Here is a 21,577-nt window from a genome sequence, read left to right as displayed (position 1 = left end):
GATGCAAGCAGGTGTGTCAGAACTAATTGACATGATGAGTGTCAATTAGTTCTGTCTCAACCTCCATTGCAGAAGCTGCGTCGAACCCCTGAGACCGATTCACTGAACCCCTCTGGTTCGATCGAACCCGGGTTAAGAATCACTGGTCTACATGGATTAAAACTGATGCAGGAGAGATTTTGGTGACAGAAAACAAAACTTTACACCCCCATCCTCTATCTCAGAGTTGAATTTACACTGCCCAGTCATAAACAATTCATACTTAGTAATCTGAAATCAGAAGTCACTGATATGTTCTTTAATTGTGGTTGAAGTTACTACAAAGAAGGGTAACAAAACCTTGTTATTTATTACACATGACAATTTCAAATGTTGCTCTAGATTTTAGCAAGGCTCATGGAAGTTGACACACATGATTTGCTTTTATGGCCCACATATACAAATAATGGATCTGGCCCCCGGACCTTGAATTTGACACCTGTGCTCTAACGTGAAAGTAAAAATGTCTTTTATATTTGACATAGCACAGAGAAAAGTGTGAACAACCCTGCCCAATATCAATGATTAAAGCCCCTCTTACCTTTTCACTCTTATCTGCCTGCGTTCCTGGTGAACCAGCCTAGGGTCGTGTCCATGGCAATGAGATGATGTGCTGGCGTGCCACTGTGAAATGGACAGACTCACGCATGCACATTCAGATTCTCATGAAATGCCAGACACAACCATGTCTATCAACACCTTTGATGGCTTCCTGCAGATGTAGTGGCCCTGATGGCTTGCGAAGGTGCAAGAGGGTTTTAATGAACCCCGCAATAACTCCCACCTCCACTTGTGCTAGTCTGTGTTGTGTATCTATTTACTGAGGGGTTTTTTTCAATTCTATACTGTACTCCTGCTGCAGGAGCTCAATCTGGAGTTGTTTGTTTTCATCTGCAAAAACGGGGTGCGATAAAAGGGGAGTCCCCCCATGTTGGCTGTCGTTTTCCATATCTCTTGTGTCTGTTCCATTTTATTGCACCCTGTGGTATAGCGACAATAAAGCTAGTCTGATTCTGATTCTGAAAAACAAAAACCCACGAATAATTGATCACCAAATCCAATGGGATTTTTTTAATCCCCCCAAATTCTTCAAAAACCACGGATTAATCTCCAATATGTCTTTTCTATGACAAAAACTGATTGGCTTGTACAAATATTGGAAAAAAATCAATGGGTGCCACACAGGGGTCCATTCAGGGGTCAACCACTCTGTTATCACTGTTCATTTAACCCTTTCAGGGACAGCGGTTGCTACAATGGACAATTTATCATGTTATCAGGTTACCGTATTCTCCGTTACATCCGTCTCTGTCACGCTTGACACGCGTCAAATCACGCTTCTGTGTCACGTGGCCGATTACGCTTTAAAAAAAGACTTTAAAAAAAGACTTTAAAAAATAGTTTTTAAAACTGCTGGAGATCGCAAATGACGGCGGCCTTAAAAGGACGTTTGAGACAACTGGATCAAAGGTATGTCTAAATATACTGAGATCGCCACAATAGCACTGTTGCTATTTCCGACATGCTACCTGTGTGAAGCGGGGGGTTTCTGCAGCAACAGCGACTAAACAAAATTACGACGTAGGCCCATAAAACACACACTTGAGGTGTCATTGTCTCCTATTACAACAAGATGGGACCGTCTGCAGAAAATCAAGCTCGGGGCTGTGGTGAGTCGTCATTTTCATGGTCTTTGAATTTGCATTGTATCGTATTTTGAATACATTAAACATTACCATTGCTGCAGTGTTGCGGCCAGATTTATATGCTCCTTGTGTTTATTGTTATTATATTTCAAAAACGCCACAGTTTTCATGCAGCTTATATCATATTATTTTGTTGTATTATTTCCACCACACCCTAAATGCCGGTCCCTGAAAATATTGTCTGACATAAACCGGTCCGTGGGGCAAAAAACGTTGGGGACCCCTGGTATATAGTACCTAAGTATCTAAATGGCATCTATGGATTGTTATGCCCTGCTGTGTTATATTAACAAGCCTTATAGTCACGAGTTAAGTTCGTTGTTTTGCATTTAGCCTCAGCTACATAATTATTTGGCATTGACAGACAATTTCAGAGTGGAATTCCTTTTTCATCAATCAACAATTACAAATGACAACAAAGGTTAATGCCTACTTTTTCTGTTTGAATGTAAGAAAACTTCAGCATTTGCTGCCCGGTCCCAGGTATTGCAGATGGCGCAAGAGTGCAAGTTGAAGGAGCAGGCATTTGACGCGCAAATGATGATGCTGGAGGAGAGGAGCCGCAACTTAAATGCTGAGCGGATGCACCTACTCGCTGCACAGCAGAAAAGTGTTCAACGCTCACAGGATGAAGCAACAAATATGACAAAGGCCTTTGAAGCCAAGATTCAACATCTCACGTAAGAACTGAACTGGCTGTGACATTCATTTTCATTCATTAATTTTGCGGGCTTGCTGGAGCCTATCCCAGCTGTCTTCGGGCAGTAGGTGGTGTACCGAACAACCATTCACGCTGACAACCACACAAAGGGACAATTTAGAGTGTTCCATTAGCCTGCCATGCATGTTTTTGGAATGTGGGAGGAAACCGGAAAACCCTGCAACTCTGCACTATGAGGCAAACATGCTAACCAATGCTGCCTGACATTAATTAAATTAGTAATTTATTGGTTAGAGTCCAGGAGGGTGCCAGTTCAGGCACAATGCAAAGTAAACTTCATTACTGGTTACCGGATTTTCACGACTATTCGACGCACCGTACGGTTGGGCGCAGTCTCATTAATGGGTGACATTTCTGTATTTTACACATATACAGACCGCACTGTACCAATGGGCGCAGTTTTACAGTGGTAAAACATACGCCAGCTTAAACATATGGCATGCATGCGCGCACGCTAACACGTTAGCTTGAAGCATACGGTAGCATGCCAAGACATACAGATACAAGCTAAAAACACGTTTTTAAAAAGGCAACGAAAGCAGAACTGAGTTCGGGTGTATTTTATTTAGCCATCGTACAATGTTCTCACGTTTTTCGATCAATCATCACCCAGAAATCCATCAAAGTCCTCATCCTCTGTATCAGAAGCAGAGGACTACACATTCCAGTTGTCATTGAACACATCACATGCTAGTGTGAGTTGCTACGCATTGCCGAGCGGAAAGAAGGAGCAGCAACAGCAAAGTCAACATTTCTCTCGTGTGAAGCTTTCCCACATTTGAAAGTAAAGAACAGAGCGAAACATGGTGGCAGTGCCTGTGTGTGTAGAAAGAATTGAACAATTGTGCAAGTACCGTAATCCATCAAAAACGTCGCGTTCCCTCTCGTTGTTGCGTATTGTGGCATAACTCGCCAAGCGCTGCCTCTCACTCTTTGTAAAGTTGTGTTTGCCACCGATCATCCATTGTTCCCATGCCGTTCGCAACTTTACTTTGAACGCCCGGTTGATGCCAATGTCCAGCGGTTGGAGTTCTTTAGTCAAGCCTCCGGGAATAACGGCAAGCTCAGAGTTCATTTGCTTGACTTGGTTTTTCACCGCTGCTGTGAGATGGGCACGCATGCCAAAAGCATAACCGCTGGCTTTAAGTTTGAACTGAGCTTCGTAGGCGTGTCTCTTTGTCGAATTTATTTTCAGGGGTTCTTAGAAACCAAGACGGAAGTTGTTTTGCAACAATGCACATTGCCACACTCTATACAAGTGTTGGTCCCTTTAGCGTCCACTTTAGGGATGTGAATCTCAGCACTGAGGACGATTCGATACACATCACGATCCACTGGCAGCGATGCGATACTTAAACGATACATGGAATTTTCTGGCGATACGATGCGATACGTTTCACCGTCGTTACGATGCGATACACATTAAGTTCAAATCAATGCGATCCGATACGATACAATGCAATTTGTTGCGATATTGTGCAATTAAACATGATGCAAATAAGCAAAGAAAAAAAGCTTTTAAAAAGATGGAATTCAGTATGGTATTACAAAAAGGATGCCACTTTATTCCTTATAAAGAGTAGAACTTGTAAAACAACTTATTTAAGCCCTTTCACAATTGGGTTTTGTGCAAAGAAAATGTAAACAATTTGGCACCTGAGACTCACAGCTGTTGCTATAGTGTAAACCAGGGGTGTCCAAACTTTTTGCCAAGGGGGCCAGATTTTATGTGGTAAAATGTCGGGGGGCCGACCTCGGCTGACATTCTTTACATTGAACAACAATATTGTTCAACAAATTTTAGTAAGCCAGTCTGTTTCACATTTCCATTTTTATTTTAATTTCCACAATCTTAAGAATTTCTTTTGGTTCATTTGAAATAGGTATAACACATGCAACTGCTTATTCACTTGACTTTTTCTTAAACAGAAGTCTCCTGAGTGCAAATTTATTAATTTGAAACATAAAATGTATCACCATGACTTTTCAATAGTCACAAAACCTTTGACTCGAACAACAGGGAAATGAACAAGCAATACACATATCCACAACTGCAAGGATCATTTGAAATATGACATATCAGTCAATATAAACACGGAGTGATCTCTTGTTAACTCGTGAGTGATGTCTCGTAGAGTGCTACTGCCCTCTAGTGTCTAAATGCTATTACTCATTTAGTGAATGCTATTACTCATTTAGCCACTAGAGGGAAGCAGTACTCTATAAAACATCACTCACCAGTGTACGAGACCTCAGTCAATGCAACACGTGTTCCATTGCGCCCAACCTGCGGGCCAGACGGCACTGATTTTATGACAGGGGCCGAGGGCCGGATGAAATTCGACCGCGGGCCGGATTTGGCCCCCGGGCCGGACTTTGGACATGCCTGGTGTAAACACAGACTATTCTCACTGAGTGTCTTATATGAAATATAATAATAATATCCATCTACAGATCCATGCGCACCAAATCCAGTAGACACTTAAACAGCTTCTTCCCTCTAGCCATTAACTCCTTAAACAGTCACTGACATAGTCACTCTTCTTGCACCACAAAATGGTACTACAAAACTACTGGTATACTCTAAAATGGTTCAATGATTTTCTTGTTTACGATGATACTAGTGCAGCGTGTTATACCGGAGACAAATTCCTTGTGTGTTCTACATACTTGGCCAATAAAGATGATTCTGATTCTGATTCTGACATACTTTGTAGAATTCCGTTTGCATGTCTTTGGAATGGGCAGTTTGACAGATTAGATTTTTTTAATGTCGTCTACCTCTTTTTGGGTAAAGTTGATGCTGTTTTTTATTTGTTGGACTTCCCTGGTAAAAGTTTCAAGTTGTGAGTTTGTTGAGTCTATTATAATCTTGACAAATCCTTTGAAATTTTCCTGTTGTTGTTGCAAGAGCGCCGTAAAAAGCTCTTTTTGTTGCTGAAGTAATTCGTTTACTTGAGTAAGGGTCAGGGAATCCTCTTCCTGCTTTGTGTCTTGTTTCTGTTTGGGTGGCATTTTGTCGGGTCTCGTTGCTGGCCGGTTGTATGCTAGTTTGTGACGTGTCCAGTCGGCTTGCTGCTGGGTGATTCTAACGTGGCAAGTGGGTTTACCGGCTCCCTCACGCTCGCTGGCGTTTGGTTGGTTGGTCTCTGGTCGTGGGTTCCAGCTGCGTAGCGACTTTTCGCAGTTAGCTTCCGTGCTAACGTCCGCGGTTAGCTTCCGTGCTAACGAGCTAGCGTTTCGTCCAGCCCCCTCTTCACGTCGCCAATTTCTACGCCAATTTCTACACACGCACTGCCACCATGTTTCGCTCTGTTCTTTACTTTCAAATGTGGGAAAGCTTCACACGAGAGAAATGTTGCCTTTACTGTTGCTGCTCCTTCTTTCCGCTCGGCAATGCGTAGCGACTCACGTGACGTGACGTCATTGATTAAGGCAGTGCTTGAAAATAATGGTGGCAGCCAGGATAAAATATTGAGTGTTTGGCAAAAATATGGACATTTAATGTACATTGAAGCAAATCTTACAATATATATATATATCCTCCTGTCACAGACTATGACCCTCCCATCATTATCCAACATCTGCATATTGCGTATTGCGTATTGCACAATGCACTACCTCACTTTATCCACAATAGCCTCAAGTGCCATTGTTTATGCTGGTTGTATTGCCTATATCGTCTATATTGTTTATACTGTTCAGATTACATATTATGTCTTTTGATACAGTGTAGCTGTGTGTTGCATGCATATTTGCACTGAGGAATGAGAGGAAGAAATTTCATCTATGCTGCATGTCATATTTGTCAAGGCGTCCTGTCAATTTTGGAGAAAATTTAAGACTTTTAATGGCGCCTTATAGTCGTGAAAATACGGTACTTGTAATGGGACAAACTTTTATGCAAAGCAATGAGTTTTGCTTGACTTCATGCTTCATTTGAATGCAATTCTAGAGATTGTGGATGTGAATGAGTGACGCAAAGATGTCACAGATTGAGGCTATTTAATCTGGAACATCCATTACACATGACCGACAAACTCAAACAAAATGTATGTTGACAGTTGTGTTTGCGGTTTGACTTGTCTGGAATTGTGTCATGCTCCATTTTAGGACAGAGATGAGTCAACACAAACAGCGATTACATGAGCTAGAACTACAGCTGAGAAATAACCAAGACACTATGACTGAGGTTTGTCCGACACACAAATAATACCTTGCATCTGCGATGGACTCTTCCACGTTCAGTTCAAGGTGACATGTTCACTTCTGGTCAGCATGTAAACACATTGTGACAACATGAAAAATGTGTTAAATCCCAAACCTGGGTTGACACTGAACATAACGGCGCACTGCATTGTCCCCCCCCCCCCCCCCCAGTAATTTTCGGTCTCATATTTATGGTACAAACTAAAGAGAGTCTCATGGTGTTGACATTCAAAAAGCACTTTGTGCCTCCTCCTCCTCCAAGATCAGCACCACCTCCTCACCACCATGCCTGGGATCCCCCATCCGTCAATAGCTCCTCCAAAAATGGCCTTCACAGCTGATGTTTCTGCTGCTAACAATCATATTCCCACACACATCAAAGGTCACACCCTGGATCTGATCTGCTGCTCTGGTATTTCCCCCTCCAACTGTACTGCTGACGAACTTCCAATAACGGACCACTTCCTTATCTCATTCAACATTACACTCCAGCTCTCGACTGCCAAATCACCCCGGACCATCATTCATTCATTCATTCGTTCATTCATTCATTCATTCATTCATTCATTCATTCATTCATTCATTCATTCATTCATTCATTCATTCATTCATTCATTCATTCATTCATTCATTCATTCATTCATTCATTCATTCATTCATTCATCTTCCGAGCCGCTTGATCCTCACTAGGGTTGCGGGGGGTGCTGGAGCCTATCCCAGCTGTCTTCGGGCAGTAGGCGGGGGACACCCTGAATTGGTTGCCAGCCAATCGCAGGGCACGCAGAAACGAACAACCATTCGCACTCACACTCACACCTAGGGACAATTTAGAGTGTTCAATCAGCCTGCCACGCATGTTTTTGGAATGTGGGAGGAAACCGGAGCACCCGGCGAAAACCCACGCAGGCCCGGGGAGAACATGCAAACTCCACATAGGGAGGCCGGAGCTGGAATCGAACCCGGTACCTCTGCACTGTGAAGCCGACGCTAACCACTGGACTACCGGGCCGCCCCGGACCATCATTTACCGTAATATAAAAGACATTAACATTGACTCTCTCACTGCATGGCTGACCACCCTGACTCCGGACATTGATTCCACTCCTGATGATTTGGTTTTCCCATATAACTCTGGTCTCACCAGCCTCCTCAATACGCTCGCCCCTGTCAAGTCCCGCTCTGTCCTTTTTACTCGGTCTGCCCCTTGGTTCACCCCTCATCTCCGTTCCTTGAAATCCCAAGCTCGGCAGCTTGAGAGACTTTATAGGAAAACCGGCCTCACTGCTCACAAGGACATCTATGCAGCTCAACTATCCCTCTACAAGGATTCCATCTCTTAAGCAAAATCACATTACTACTCCGGACTCATCTGCTCCAATGCTGGAAATACTAAGACTCTCTTTTCCCTTTGGAACAGAATCACTCAACCCCCTGACTCCCTACCACCTCACTTTTATTCCCGTGACACCTGCAACGCACTTCTCTTTTTCAATGAAAAAAATCAACAGAATCCACCAGCATCTGGGCTCCTCTGTACCTTTCCCCTCCTCTGTCCTTCTCACCCCTTGCAAACTGTTCTCTTCTTTTGAACACCCCCATCTCATTAATTTCAGACCTCATCATTAAATCCAAGACTTCCTCCTGTCAGCTCAATCCCCTCCCCACAGTTCTGGTCAAATCCTGCCTACCCTCTCTGCTTCCCTTCATCTCAGCCATTATCCATTCCTCTCTGTCGACTGGAATTGTTCCTGTGCTCTTCAAAACTGCAGCTGTCACCCCACTCCTGAAAAAAAACGGTTCAGATCCCAATGACTTCAATAACCTACGCCCCATTTCCCATCTTCCCTTAATTTCGAAAATTCTGGAGAAAACTGTCGCCTCTCACTCCCACCTCACCGACAATAGTCTTTATGAACAATTCCAGTCCGGCTTCCGTCCCAGTCACAGTACTGAAACAGCCCTCATAGAAATCACAAACGATCTTCTCATGGCAGCAGACTCTGGCCTAATCTCCATCCTCATCCTCCTTGACCTGAGTGCAGCCTTCGACCCAATCTCTCACCCCATCCTCCTCAACAGACTCTCTACCATAGGCATCACCAACACCCCTCTATGTTGGTTCCACTCATATCTCACTGGCCACTCTCAGTTCATTCAACTTGATTCTTTTACTTCACAATCCCTCCCTGTTTCTTCTGGTGTTCCCCAGGGTTCTGTCCTAGGTCCGCCCCTCTTCATTGTCGACCTCCTTTCGCTCTGAAACATTTTCCGCAAATTTGGCTTACACTTTCACTGCTTTGCGGATGACACCCAGCTCTATCTTTCCAGCAAGCCCGACGCTTCACTCCCACCCTCATCCCTCTCTCACTGTCTCTCAGAAATCAAATCTTGGTTCACCCATAATTTCCTCAAGCTAAACAGCAATAAAACTGAACTCCTACTCGTCGGTACCAAATCCACTCTCAACAAAGCCGACAGTTTCTCCCTCATAATTGATAATGCCACTATATCTCCTTCCCCCCAGGTGAAGAGTCTGGGTGTCATCCTTGACAGTTCACTATCCTTTCACTCCCACATCAATAACATTACCCGGTCCGCTCATTTCCACCTTCGCAATATAAACCGCCTCCGTCCCTCACTCACTCCTCACACCACCGCTATCCTTGTTCACAGTCTCGTCACTTCCCGTATTGACTACTGCAACTCACTCCTCTTCGGTGTCCATCAAAAATTCCTCCATAAACTTCAACCTTGTTCAGAATTGAGCACCCCTTATCATCACGAGAACCCCCTCCTTCCATCATATCACCCCCATCCTCCGACAGCTCCACTGGCTTCCTGTCAAACTTAGAATCAACTTCAAATTACTTCTCTATACATTCAAAGCCATCCATAACCTTGCGCCCCCCTATCTGTCAGATCTTCTTCAAATCTCCATTCCCTCTTGCTCACTCAGGTCCTCATCCTCCCTCCACCTTTCTCTACCCTCTGCCGTCTCAGTACAATGGGGTGCAGAGCCTTCAGTCGCTCTGCCCCCAAACTCTGGAACTCACTTCCTCCCAACATTCGTAATATTGACTCTCTTTCCATATTCAAAACCCAGCTCAAAACCCACCTATTCAGACTTGCCTACCCGCCTTAAATCTTTCTTTATTTATTATTTTATCTGTGTTTTATTATTGCTCTTGGTTGTACAGTGTCCTTGAGTGTTATGAAAGGTGCTTACAAATATCATGTATTATTATTATATGTATAATCATAATAGGCGGCCCGGTAGTCCAGTGGTTAGCACGTCGGCTTCACAGTGCAGAGGTACTGGGTTCGATTCCGGCTCTGGCCTCCCTGTGTGGAGTTTGCATGTTCTCCCCGGGCCTGCGTGGGTTTTCTCCGGGTGCTCCGGTTTCCTCCCACATTTCAAAAAAACATGCATGGCAGGCTGATTGAACACTCTAAATTGTCCCTATGTGTGAGTGTGAGCGTGGATGGTTGTTCGTCTCTGTGTGCCCTCTGATTGGCTGGCAACCAATTCAGGGTGTCCCCCGCCTACTGCCCGAAGACAGCTGGGATAGGCTCCAGCACCCCCCGCGACCCTAGTGAGGATCAAGCGGCTCGGAAGATGAATGAATGAATAATCATAATAATGATAACAACTCTTGTGTTCTTAATACTATGTAGGTAATCTATGTTGAAAAAAAAAGATGGCATGAATATCTATTATGCGCACACACACACATGCACACACCCTGGGAGTTTTGGGTGTGAGATGCGATACCCTCAGGGTTTTCAGTCTGCCTCTTTCCTGAAATTATTGTTTAAACAAAAGCGACTATTTGACGAAGCATAAACGCGTGTCTGCCGCTGAGTCGTGTTCAGCCACCCGTGTGTACAATAAGCGGCTGTGCATACATTTGGCTGTATGCATTCTAAAATATATTGGAACTAGGGCTGACACAAAAGCAAACAAACAAGCAAAAAAAAAAAACACCCCAGCTCAACTCGGCCTTGACCAGCCATTCGTGATTTTCCCGAAAGTCTTGACTGCCACCACGCCCCTGCATCCCTACAATAATGAAAGAAAAACTCACAGTGCCGCCCAGAACTGAATCCAACAAATGTATTGTAATTAAAGTTAAACTTTACTTAATGAAACACAATGAAAGAGAACTTAAATGAACAGATTTTTTTGGGGGGATGAAGCACAATGAAACTGGAAATCTCTCTCTTGCGTGCACATGCATACACTCACACAGACACGCACGCACGCACGCACGCACACACACACACACACACACACACACACACACACACACACACACACACACACACACACACACACACACGTACACTTTTTTTTGTGGATGTGCCTTTAAATAATAATAATAATAATAATAATACATTTTATTTGTGGGCGCCTTTCTAGAAACTCAAGGACACCTTACAACAAGCAGTTAAAATCACGAGTACAATGTTAAAAAACTACATCAAATAAGATAAGAAAAAAATACAACAAAATAAATAAATAAAATAATGGCTTTATGGTCTGAGTGAATAGGCTTGTCGAAACAGATGTGTTTTGAGGCGGGTTTTGAAATGTGTTAATGAGGCTGTATTACGAAGGTCAGCGGGGAGTGAGTTCCATAGCTGGGGAGCAGAGCGACTGAAGGCTCTATTTCCCATGGTGACGAGGCGAGCAGGGGGGACAGAGAGGAGGACAGAGGAGGAGGAACGAAGAGAGCGGACAGGTGTAGGAATATGGATGTGGTCAGATAGGTATGGAGGGGCTAGGTCATGAATGGATTTGAATGTGAGTAGCAGGATTTTATATTGAATGCGGTGTAAAATGGGAAGCCAGTGGAGATGTTGAAGGACAGGTGTAATATGGTTTATGTATGGCGTGAGTGTGATAATGCGGGCGGCTGAATTTTGGACCAGCTGAAGCTTATGGAGGGTTTTTTGAGGGAGACCAAACAGAAGGGAATTACAGTAATCGAGTCGCGAGGTGACGAGGGTGTGTACAAGTATAGCAGTGGACTGAGGAGTGAGAGAAGAGCGGAGCCGGTGGATGTTTCGAAGATGATAATATGCAGAACGAGTGATGTGGTTGATATGTGAGGTGAAGGAGAGGGTGCTATCAAGGATGACACCCAGACTCTTGACCTGAGGGGAGGGGGAGATGGAAGAGCTTTCGAAGGGAATAGAGAAATTGTTCATTTTGTTTAGATTGGATTTAGTGCCAATAAGGAGGAATTCAGTTTTATTGCTATTCAGTTTGAGGAAATTTGAGGTGAACCAAGATTTTAATTCCTGCAGGCAGTTAGTTAGGGAGGATGGTGGAAGTATGGTATTAGGTTTGGTAGAGATGTAGAGCTGGGTGTCATCCGCGTAGCAATGAAAATGAATGTGATGTTTCCTGAAGATATTACCCATGGGAAGAAGATAGATTAGAAATAGCAATGGGCCAAGGACAGAACCCTGAGGAACACCTGAAGTGAGGGGAAAGGGGTGAGATCTAAAACGTTTGAGCTGGATAAACTGGGTGCGGTCAGAAAGATAGGAGCGGAACCAGGAGAGGGGGATGCTGGTGATGCCAATGGAGGAGAGTCTGTCGAGGAGGATGGAGTGAGAGATGTGGCCCAGACGCTAATATTGTATCCCTCCTTTCGCTCTTCTACTTTGATGTGTGTGCAGTATGAGAGTCAGCTAGCAGAGTATCAAGAGATGTCAAGTAGCCTCCAGAGGCGATTGAACCATGCTGAACAAAGGGCTGCAACTGCCCCACAACAGGTACGACATCCGCAGTGTGACATCTGAACGACAAAGCACCCCTTCTGTATTTTATGTCCTTCAGCTGCCCTTGCATCATGTGATATTTTGCCATCATTCATAGTCATGTATGAGGCCAAGACGCGATTATGACATCTAATTATTCTGAAACTATCCGCCTATGATCCAAATTTATATTGATGCCAATAATTATTTTCTCCACAGCTGTCCGTTTTGACATCCAAGCGAATGAACAACTTTGAGGCTGCATAAGGAAGATGTCAGGTTGGTCCAAATTGACACTCAGGAATAACCAAAAGGAGGAGACAGGAGACTCGATTCTGGTACCAGGAGGGAAAGAGGAGAAGCGTTCGGTTTCAGTTCCCCACACGTAACCCTAACGATCTCCCCCTTCACCTCCTCATTTATTGGGAAAAGCTACTACATAGGTGTGTCCAACCTAAAGGGTGGGGGCTGTTGAACACACACTGAACTTGTTTGACTATGTGTGTGTATGTGAGTGCAATTTACGTACATGTGTGCAAATAGACATAAACATCCCGTTGCAGCTGGTGTTGATGTCTCCATTCACGGTTCAGCCTTGCTCGCTGTTTAGTCTTAACAGTTATCTCTTCCCAGCCACGTCCTCGGAAAGGTGGTTGCGACCCTAACTTCTCACACGGTACAGCAAGCAAAAGTGAGCACATAATGAAGAACATATAATGATTATAGATGTGAGTAAATAATAAAGGATAAATCTTTATTGAAAGCATAAGCGTTCTTCATTGCAGGCAAAGCCAACTAATGATTGCAAGCATGAGCGTTCTTCTTTGCAAGCAAAATCAAACTATACTGACAGGCAGAAGCATTCTTCATTGCGAGCATAAAATGATGACACGAGAATCAACCGAATAATACGTGAATGTATGATTACTAAACAATAATAAATCCAACATTCCCCCCGTTCATCCTACATTTGCACGTATCATCACACAGAACCTTCCCGACGGTCTTTATTCAGTGGAGTCAATGCCACACACGCAAACATAGTTACACCCAGGGGCAGGGAGCAAAACGACTAAAAACCATCTATGACCCCCTGACGCCGAAGCGAAATCACGTCATCATCCGAAGAGGCATAATCAACACCAGAATCACTGCCATCAAACAACAACAGAGGATACATCTCATTCACTTTAGACGTCGTGGGCGAGACAGCCGTAGTAATAAGCCGGATAAGCAGCACTCTGATACAGGGAATGCAACAGCATCCACACAACGTCAAGACAGCTGCAAAAAGAGCAAAAGAGATTAGTACATAAAACACCAAATCCTTGTACTCTCCAAAGGCCTTATGCCACCACTCCGCCCAGAAGGACGTATTCACGCCGGAATGGGCCCTTATTTGGCGAGTCAGGGTGCGGAGGCCTCCAATGGCCTTGGCGAGGGCGCCATCAGGCGCGGTGTTGTTAGGTATGAACGTACAACACTGGTCACCAAACATCGCACATACTCCATTGGTCTCTGCCAAGAGCATATCAACCGCGATGCGGTTCTAAAACGCCATCAGGGAGGTGGCCGCCAATTGCTCTTTTATAGCCAAGACGGCTTCTTCAGTAAAATTTCCGAGCCTCTGGACGTTGTAGTGGAGGTAGTTGATCCCATCAACATTCTTATTAGGGGTAACCCAAATGAAAATGGATTCCCAACCGGCAGCAATCTGGTTAACCAACTTATACTCATCTGGCACGCCACGAGGAACCCCAATTGCGTCTATATAGGTGGGATCGCCATCCCTCCAGGAGGCGTCACGCCGGAACCGGAGAAGGCTACTCTCCGTCATCGACGATAACGCAGCCCCCTGTATATCCTCCGCTGTTGATGGAAACACAGTTACTGGCAAAAGCAGTGATACCAATGCGCAGACACCAGAAAATGAAAAACACTCGCCTGCGATAACCATAATTTGCCTTCAAAATCATTAGAAGTACACTACTTCATCACACCGTATCCGCAGTAACATAAAATAAAAATAAAATAACAAAAGAATGAAAAATAGCTCAACTTTCTGCAGAGAATAACTACATCACCGTCGGGTCGTTTTCCTTTTTCCTTTTACCACCAAAGAAAAGATCGTAAACGCATAAAATCACCTAAGAAATGTATTTAAAATCCATATCTGAACCATTACGACCAAATCAATGCACCATTTGAACTAGAAATAAATCAAAAAACGGTTATAAATTCAATTTCAGCCGAGCAACATCACCACAGGAGCACAGTACACAAATCACTTCAATCTCCAAAACAAACCCAAATAAAAAAGTTGTGCTCTTTTCTACCACTCATGGTGTGTTCACTTCTCAATTTTTATTTTTTATTTTCATAATGAGATCGACTAGATCGATTATAAATAAAATACTTTTGCCACCAAAACAAAAAAGTATACAACAATTTGTGCCGCAATGTGTTTCGTCATTTCCCTTCCCCAGATCATCTAGATCACAGGTGTCAAAGTCGAAACCCCATGTACTTATGTGGCCCGTGAAAGCAATTGACGCGCATCAACTGCCATAAACCCTGCTAAAATCTGTACCGAAATGCCCAAATTCTATATGAATAATGTCGAGATTTTGTGATAATTTTGTTACCTGTTAAAACACTCAACCAAACAATAATCGAACAAAATATGACTGGCTTCAGAATTGGCACAATTCATCCATGTGTAGTTGTTAGCAAATAATTTCATCATTGTATTTCTGATATATCATAAAATATAACCATTTAATCAAATTTCTCCGTCGTACCGGCCCATCGAAGTAAGGTGTAACCCCAAAGCGGCCTCAAAGATGAGTTTGACACCCCTGGTCTAGATCTATTCGCAAAATGTAGTTTATTAAAAAAATACATCCCCATTCACATGTGCTAAAGGAGAGCACAAATACCATATAAAAAAGGAGAACAGTCGACCATGTGTTAGTGTGATCATATAACAGGAAATGACATACCACCACTGATATTCTAGCATGTCGACAGAAACACACCCTAAATGAGTGCAAAGGTGTCTTGAAACTTCTTCCGCCGGTCGTTTGATGTTCCCAGTAACTAAAATACTGTGCCCATCGCGTCACCGGACTTCGCTCACCTTCCTCAGTGGATGTTTCTGTCGAGATGACCTTCTCACAATGTCCATCAAACGGTGTGGTCATCAACACTTCAAAGAAACACAATGTTTGTTTTTCATGTTTCGAATCAGAGCCATGTCTGCTGGAACCTGCTGTGAAAAAGCACAATCGTCCTACGGCAATCTCAATTCATTTTTTTTTCATTCAAAACATTCTCACATATTGTCTACCGAATCAGCTTAATTTCCTAGTTCACAATTTTGTAGAAATTATCAATAATATATTTAGTCTCCCAAACAATATTTCGAACAAAGAAGAAAACACCATTCTCGTAATATTAACATATAAGTCAATTCAATTTCAATTCAATTTCTTTAATTGAATTTTAACCATATACTTTCAGACTTGCTACCAATCCTGCAGATTGTGGATGGCAGGAGCAATAGTGTCTCAAATAAAATGTGAAACATGCATTCCATTTTATCAATTTTCGACCCATTTTGGAAAAGCCTCAACCAAACCCCCTCATTAATTCAACGAAAACCCTCTACATTATCTGAAATGGAGATGTAGTTCAAAATGTACCGTATTCCAACATTGGTTAAAACCATAGGTTGTATCATGTTTCCGAACCAGAGACACCATTCCCCCTGCCAATGCGTGAGATAATCCATGACACAAATAAGAAGTTTGGGTTCACTGCCCAATTTGTTGCCGCATATAAAACAGAAGTGAACTGAACCCAAAACGTTATCACGTTGCTGCTAGCCAGCAAGTCCCCCCTAAAATATTAATATGAAACAAATCAACACACACAAAAACGGGAGATAAGATGAGATGAGTTTGTTGTACATCCTCCTACAACCTCTCAAATCACTATTACCTGTTCACATTCCAACAAACAAACAAACAAACAAACAAACAAACAAACAAACAAACAAACAAACACCCATCAGGAAGCCACAACAAAGCAGCACGGTTAAGCACTGTGCATTTTTCCAGCGTTAAAGGGGATCGACATAACAACATAGACACACAAAATAAATGCCAACCATGCAACAAAAAAACGTCATGCTAGTGTGCAACAGCTCATCCCTTTGTTTTTTTTTTTTTCTAGCACTCTTCCAGCATGCAGAGTTCACACCATACACTGCTGCCAAAAGGCTTATCTATGCCACAACTGTCTTTGGTAAACACCACCTAGGGTGCGTGATACTCAAAAATGCCACTGACCTTAAAGCGTGCAGTCATACTAAGTTAACGAAGCCAATTGTAAATTATTCTGAAACGAAGATAACTGAAACCCACAGACATTAACATTCACAAATCATCCAGATCAAGGCCTTCACTGTATACTTACACATTCTAACTCCTCCCAGAAAGTTAACAACGTCCCACACACGTCCACTGTTTACGACTTACAAACAACCATCTAAGCATCTTGTGACCTTCCGGCCCTTTTCAACCTAAACACACGGTGACCTCCTCATTCGTAGCATCACTGTGTCAAACCTCACCTGCCCGTGCCTTTCTTTATTCTCAACATACTCAACTTCCATCATCACCTTACGTCTCACCATCAATATTTTCACTTGCCTGTCACCCACTATAAGTATCCAAAACTCTCTGTGTCACCACACCCATACTCAACCATTTTATTTCTTTACCTGATTTACACATACTTCATGTAGCGCCGGTTGAAATTATGAAGCTGAAGTGGTGTTAGGAATTATAATAAAAACAGTTTCAATTACAAGTACCGGTAATTATAATAGATGCCATACAAACCTTCTACACTGCAAAAGCCAGAAAACAAAACAAACAAGACTCCATGAGTCGCGCCAAGAGTCACGCATATCTACACACCCACACGCAAAGACTAATCCAACACATATTCGCAGACACAACCCCACAGACAAACCAAAATATTCACCTTACTACCGCTCACAACCAAGTTAAGCACATCCAAACTTTTAATGTTGTCATCCGCGAGAAGACTTCACTGCATCCAAATATCGATACAGTATACACCATCAGTTTACTGTCAAACAAGCCGCCATCCAAACTTGTTGCTCCTCAGCTCCATTTAGATGATATGATTTTCGCAGATCCTCCATTTCCTGGACAAATTGTACCACGTCAATTTTATGTGATGTAATGCCGTCTACGGCTTTTTTTACATCTTCTTGTGTCCATGTTCTATAAACAAGAATGACAGGCGACTCATCTTTTATGTCTGGATTTGCAACTTCAATCATGGGAAAAGCGTCTCGTACCTCACTCCCGGATGAGTCAACCTTCGTCGCAGCAGGGGAAAAAACACTACTCCAATTTTTTGAAAATTCCACTCCCAAATCTCCTTTTCCCCTGGTGGCCATCGGATGGCCCCCTCTGTAAGAGGGTGGAGAGGATGGTGGAAAAGGAGGAGATGTCGGAAGAGTCGGATATAACGGTGGTGTATTTTTCTATCCATGTATCTAAATGTTTTATCTTCGAAGGACATTGGCTCTCTATGAATCTCCAGTCCTTACATGTTAACTTCTTTTTGGGATCACCTCTCTCCACGGTCTTACTATTATGAACCCCCATTTGCGAATTAGGGGGTGGAACTTTGAGAATTTGAGAATTTTTTGTTTAGAGTCAGCGATTTACCTAGGGTAACTAGGCTGACTATTCCCTTGAACAGGGTGGCAATTTCTCCGACTGAGGTAATTTCCAACCTTCTACCACCAAGGTGGCGGGAAATTCTTGCCTCTGCTTCCTCAGACAGTTGCCACAACAAATGTCCTGTTCAGATGAGGTAGCGAACCTCCACTCACACAGTTACACAGTCATACATTTATGCGCATTTAATTTGGTTTTATCCTATTACCTTGACCAGAGGTAACGCACTATATAGACATTATTATTATAAATGTCCCCACTGTGGGACGAATAAAGGATATCTTATCTTATTTATACCCGGGGTTTAACACACATTATTTACACACGGAGTTTAAGCACGTGCAGGACACCGTCGCCCTCATCAGTTTAGAGACTTGCACGGTCTGTATGCCTGATAGGGACTAGTATGGCTCAGGGCTTTGCGGCTTAAAAAGACCTCGTCTTTTTGCCGGCGCGCAAACACTCAATCACCGTTGAAAGAGTTCCTTCTCAACAAACCCCTCTCAGGCTCACACAGGGTCTCGAACCAGGCGTTCGAACCAAACTACAACACCTGCCCTGAGAGTGTTTCAATTGAAAACAGGTTTAAAGACCCCGACCTCCGTCTTTACAAACCCGGCGCGCAAACACTCCTCGAGTGTCGATGCGGAGTTTAAGTACGTACAGGACACCGCCGCCCTACTTACCAAGAGTAGTCCTCTCTCCTCTGGGATTCGCTTCAACCCTCAGCCCCCAGACGAGGAGCCGAAACCCAGTCCCAGAAAGGGTGTCTTTGCCGTGGCCACGGTCTTCCTGGCCGTCGACTCAGCGTCTGGAGGCGTCAGGTATGTTGCGATCCCGGACGAGCCCCCAAAAATGTCAGGTTGGTCCAAATTGACACTCAGGAATAACCAAAAGGAGGAGACAGGAGACTCGATTCTGGTACCAGGAGGGAAAGAGGAGAAGCGGTCGGTTTCAGTTCTCCACACGTAACCCTAACGATCTCCCCCTTCACCTCCTCATTTATTGGGAAAAGCTACTACATAGGTGTGTCCAACCTAAAGGGTGGGGGCTGTTGAACACACACTGAACTTGTTTGACTATGTGTGTGTATGTGAGTGCAATTTACGTACATGTGTGCAAATAGACATAAACATCCCGTTGCAGCTGGTGTTGATGTCTCCATTCACGGTTCAGCCTTGCTCGCTGTTTAGTCTTAACAGTTATCTCTTCCCAGCCACGTCCTCGGAAAGGTGGTTGCGACCCTAACTTCTCACACGGTACAGCAAGCAAAAGTGAGCACATAATGAAGAACATATAATGATTATAGATGTGAGTAAATAATAAAGGATAAATCTTTATTGAAAGCATAAGCGTTCTTCATTGCAGGCAAAGCCAACTAATGATTGCAAGCATGAGCGTTCTTCTTTGCAAGCAAAATCAAACTATACTGACAGGCAGAAGCATTCTTCATTGCGAGCATAAAATGACGACACGAGAATCAACCGAATAATACGTGAATGTATGATTACTAAACAATAATAAATCCAACAGAAGATTTTGACTGCCCTATGTGTTTGTTTTAGATTTATGCTTGCTTACTATATTGCACATTGCTGCTGTAAAACTGGAATTTCCCCTTGTGGAATGATTGACCAGCATCAAAATACATTTTTTAATGAATGACAAATCTTTCTTGACTTTGTGCAATCAGTCCATCGAACATTCTTCACTCATCACTGTTAATTCTGCAGGGCCAGGAGGCTGACCGATCTCCAGACCTCCTTGTCTTAAAACCCTGGAGAACCCACGGGGTCAGATTTGGCCCCTATAAATTCTGCTACTCAAATGCTACCCTTAAATCCCAAAGGGTCAAATTTGGCCCTAATCTTAAATTAGGATGAAAGCATTGACTATTTGACCCCCCCCCCCCCCACATATTTTGGTGTTCAGTGAACATATATCAGTCATTTAACGTATAATTCCTCATTTTCCAAAGAAGAAAAGGGTTCTTGGGTTCTCCAGGGTTAAGCCACTTCCTCCTGTTGTTCCTCGGGGGACACAGTGTAGCCAAGACTGTTGTGAGATGTTATCCCTCCGGTGTGCCCACCGTCTGCCCCGAGACTGTCTTTCAGTTGAACATGCCAAATACACAAGGGACGTATCCAAAACACACCGCCGAGTCACCTCAGTTGGTTATTTCTCAGAGAGCCACGCTACTCACACTATCTGTAAAGGGGAGCCCAGACATGCTGATCCCCCCCCCCAAAAAAAATATGCTATCTTGCCCTTTCTATCACCATGCAGTGCGTGGGGTCACGGGTGAACTACAAAATACCACAGCTGCAGCTCAATGAAGCCAACAGGATTAATATATGAGGCTATCAATAAATAAGGTGATTTTCTTTTTGGTATAAGGAATTCCAACACAGATAGCTTACTTTTGTTTCTTTTTTTTAACATAGCCTCCCAGCACTGTCACACTCTTTTCCCATCTGCACAAACTTCCATATTCCCTCAGTTTAAACATCTTTGGACCAATGTCTCAGTCAGCCACTCACAACACTTTTGACATTGTCACTTTCAAACTTTGTGGCTTTCGTGAACATTTTTAAGGGACCAAACAGGTGAAAGTCTGAAGGGGCAAAGTCTGGGCTGCAAAGGGGATGAAGGAACAATTCCCAGCCCAGCTCGTTGACGGTCTGCACCGTTTGGGCTGCTGTGTGAGGCCTTGCGTTGTCATGATGCAAGATGACTCCTTCTGACTGATGACCCCTGCGTTTGTTCTTTGTTTTTTCTTGACCTGCCTCAGCCGTTCACAGTAGTTAGCACAAAGTTTGAAAGTGACGATGACGTCCTGTGAATACCTCCATTTTGTTGTAATAGCAGATTTGGCATTTGACATCCTCAGCAGATCCACAACACACCCTGTAGCTGATGTTGAGAAAAAAACATTCACTAAGACAAAATGCAGCCAGTATGAACCCCCATCCACATCAAATAGTCAACCGTAAATCACTCAAATAATTGACAGTGTATCATCGCACTGTTCTCTCGACAGTGTCGTCGTCTATGTCCATAAATTTTGCTCGAGCGTATGAATCCCATCATGGTCATTTATTCCAGGGCTGCCTCTGTGTCAGCCGACTGCTTGTCTTCAAGAAGTGTTTTTTCCTCAGCGAGCGGTTCGCGCGCGGGCTGGCTGGCAAGGCCGTTGTCCTGAGCAGCAGTTCCCATCTGATGGGCAGCCTCCTCTTCTTGCTCTTGATAATACTGGACTGTTTTTCTCTTAAAGCATCCCAGCTTTGTTCATAAAACAAAAAAGCGAGAGGATAAACCTGAGTCGAATCAACCACTCGTTTGGAGTGACA

The 21,577-nt window shown here is 43.6% G+C and overlaps 2 protein-coding genes across 3 annotated transcripts in view; one reads left to right on the top strand and one right to left on the bottom strand.

Annotated features, from left to right (window-relative positions):
* The window catches only part of LOC127612995 (sodium channel and clathrin linker 1-like), a 30,538-nt gene extending 17,820 nt beyond the window's left edge, over positions 1-12,718 (top strand). For both annotated transcript variants that reach the window (XM_052083872.1, XM_052083871.1), the window contains exons 15-18: positions 2,229-2,425; positions 6,580-6,658; positions 12,364-12,459; positions 12,664-12,718. In XM_052083872.1, coding sequence (XP_051939832.1) covers positions 2,229-2,425; positions 6,580-6,658; positions 12,364-12,459; positions 12,664-12,711 — 420 coding nt within the window. In that variant the 3' untranslated portion in view covers positions 12,712-12,718. The remainder of the gene's footprint in view (positions 1-2,228; positions 2,426-6,579; positions 6,659-12,363; positions 12,460-12,663) is intronic.
* A 7,149-nt stretch (positions 12,719-19,867) lies between these two features.
* zmp:0000001082 (integrin alpha-D) overlaps positions 19,868-21,577 on the bottom strand; it is a 57,060-nt gene continuing 55,350 nt past the window's right edge. The window contains exon 30 of the mRNA XM_052083841.1: positions 19,868-21,509. Coding sequence (XP_051939801.1) covers positions 21,324-21,509 — 186 coding nt within the window. The 3' untranslated portion in view covers positions 19,868-21,323. The remainder of the gene's footprint in view (positions 21,510-21,577) is intronic.

The sequence above is a fragment of the Hippocampus zosterae genome, chromosome 13, assembly GCF_025434085.1.
Source record: "Hippocampus zosterae strain Florida chromosome 13, ASM2543408v3, whole genome shotgun sequence".
In the NCBI taxonomy this organism is placed as follows: Eukaryota; Metazoa; Chordata; class Actinopteri; order Syngnathiformes; family Syngnathidae; genus Hippocampus; species Hippocampus zosterae.
The sequence above is the reverse complement of the archived record's forward strand: the minus strand, read 5'-3'. Positions and strand labels throughout refer to the sequence as shown.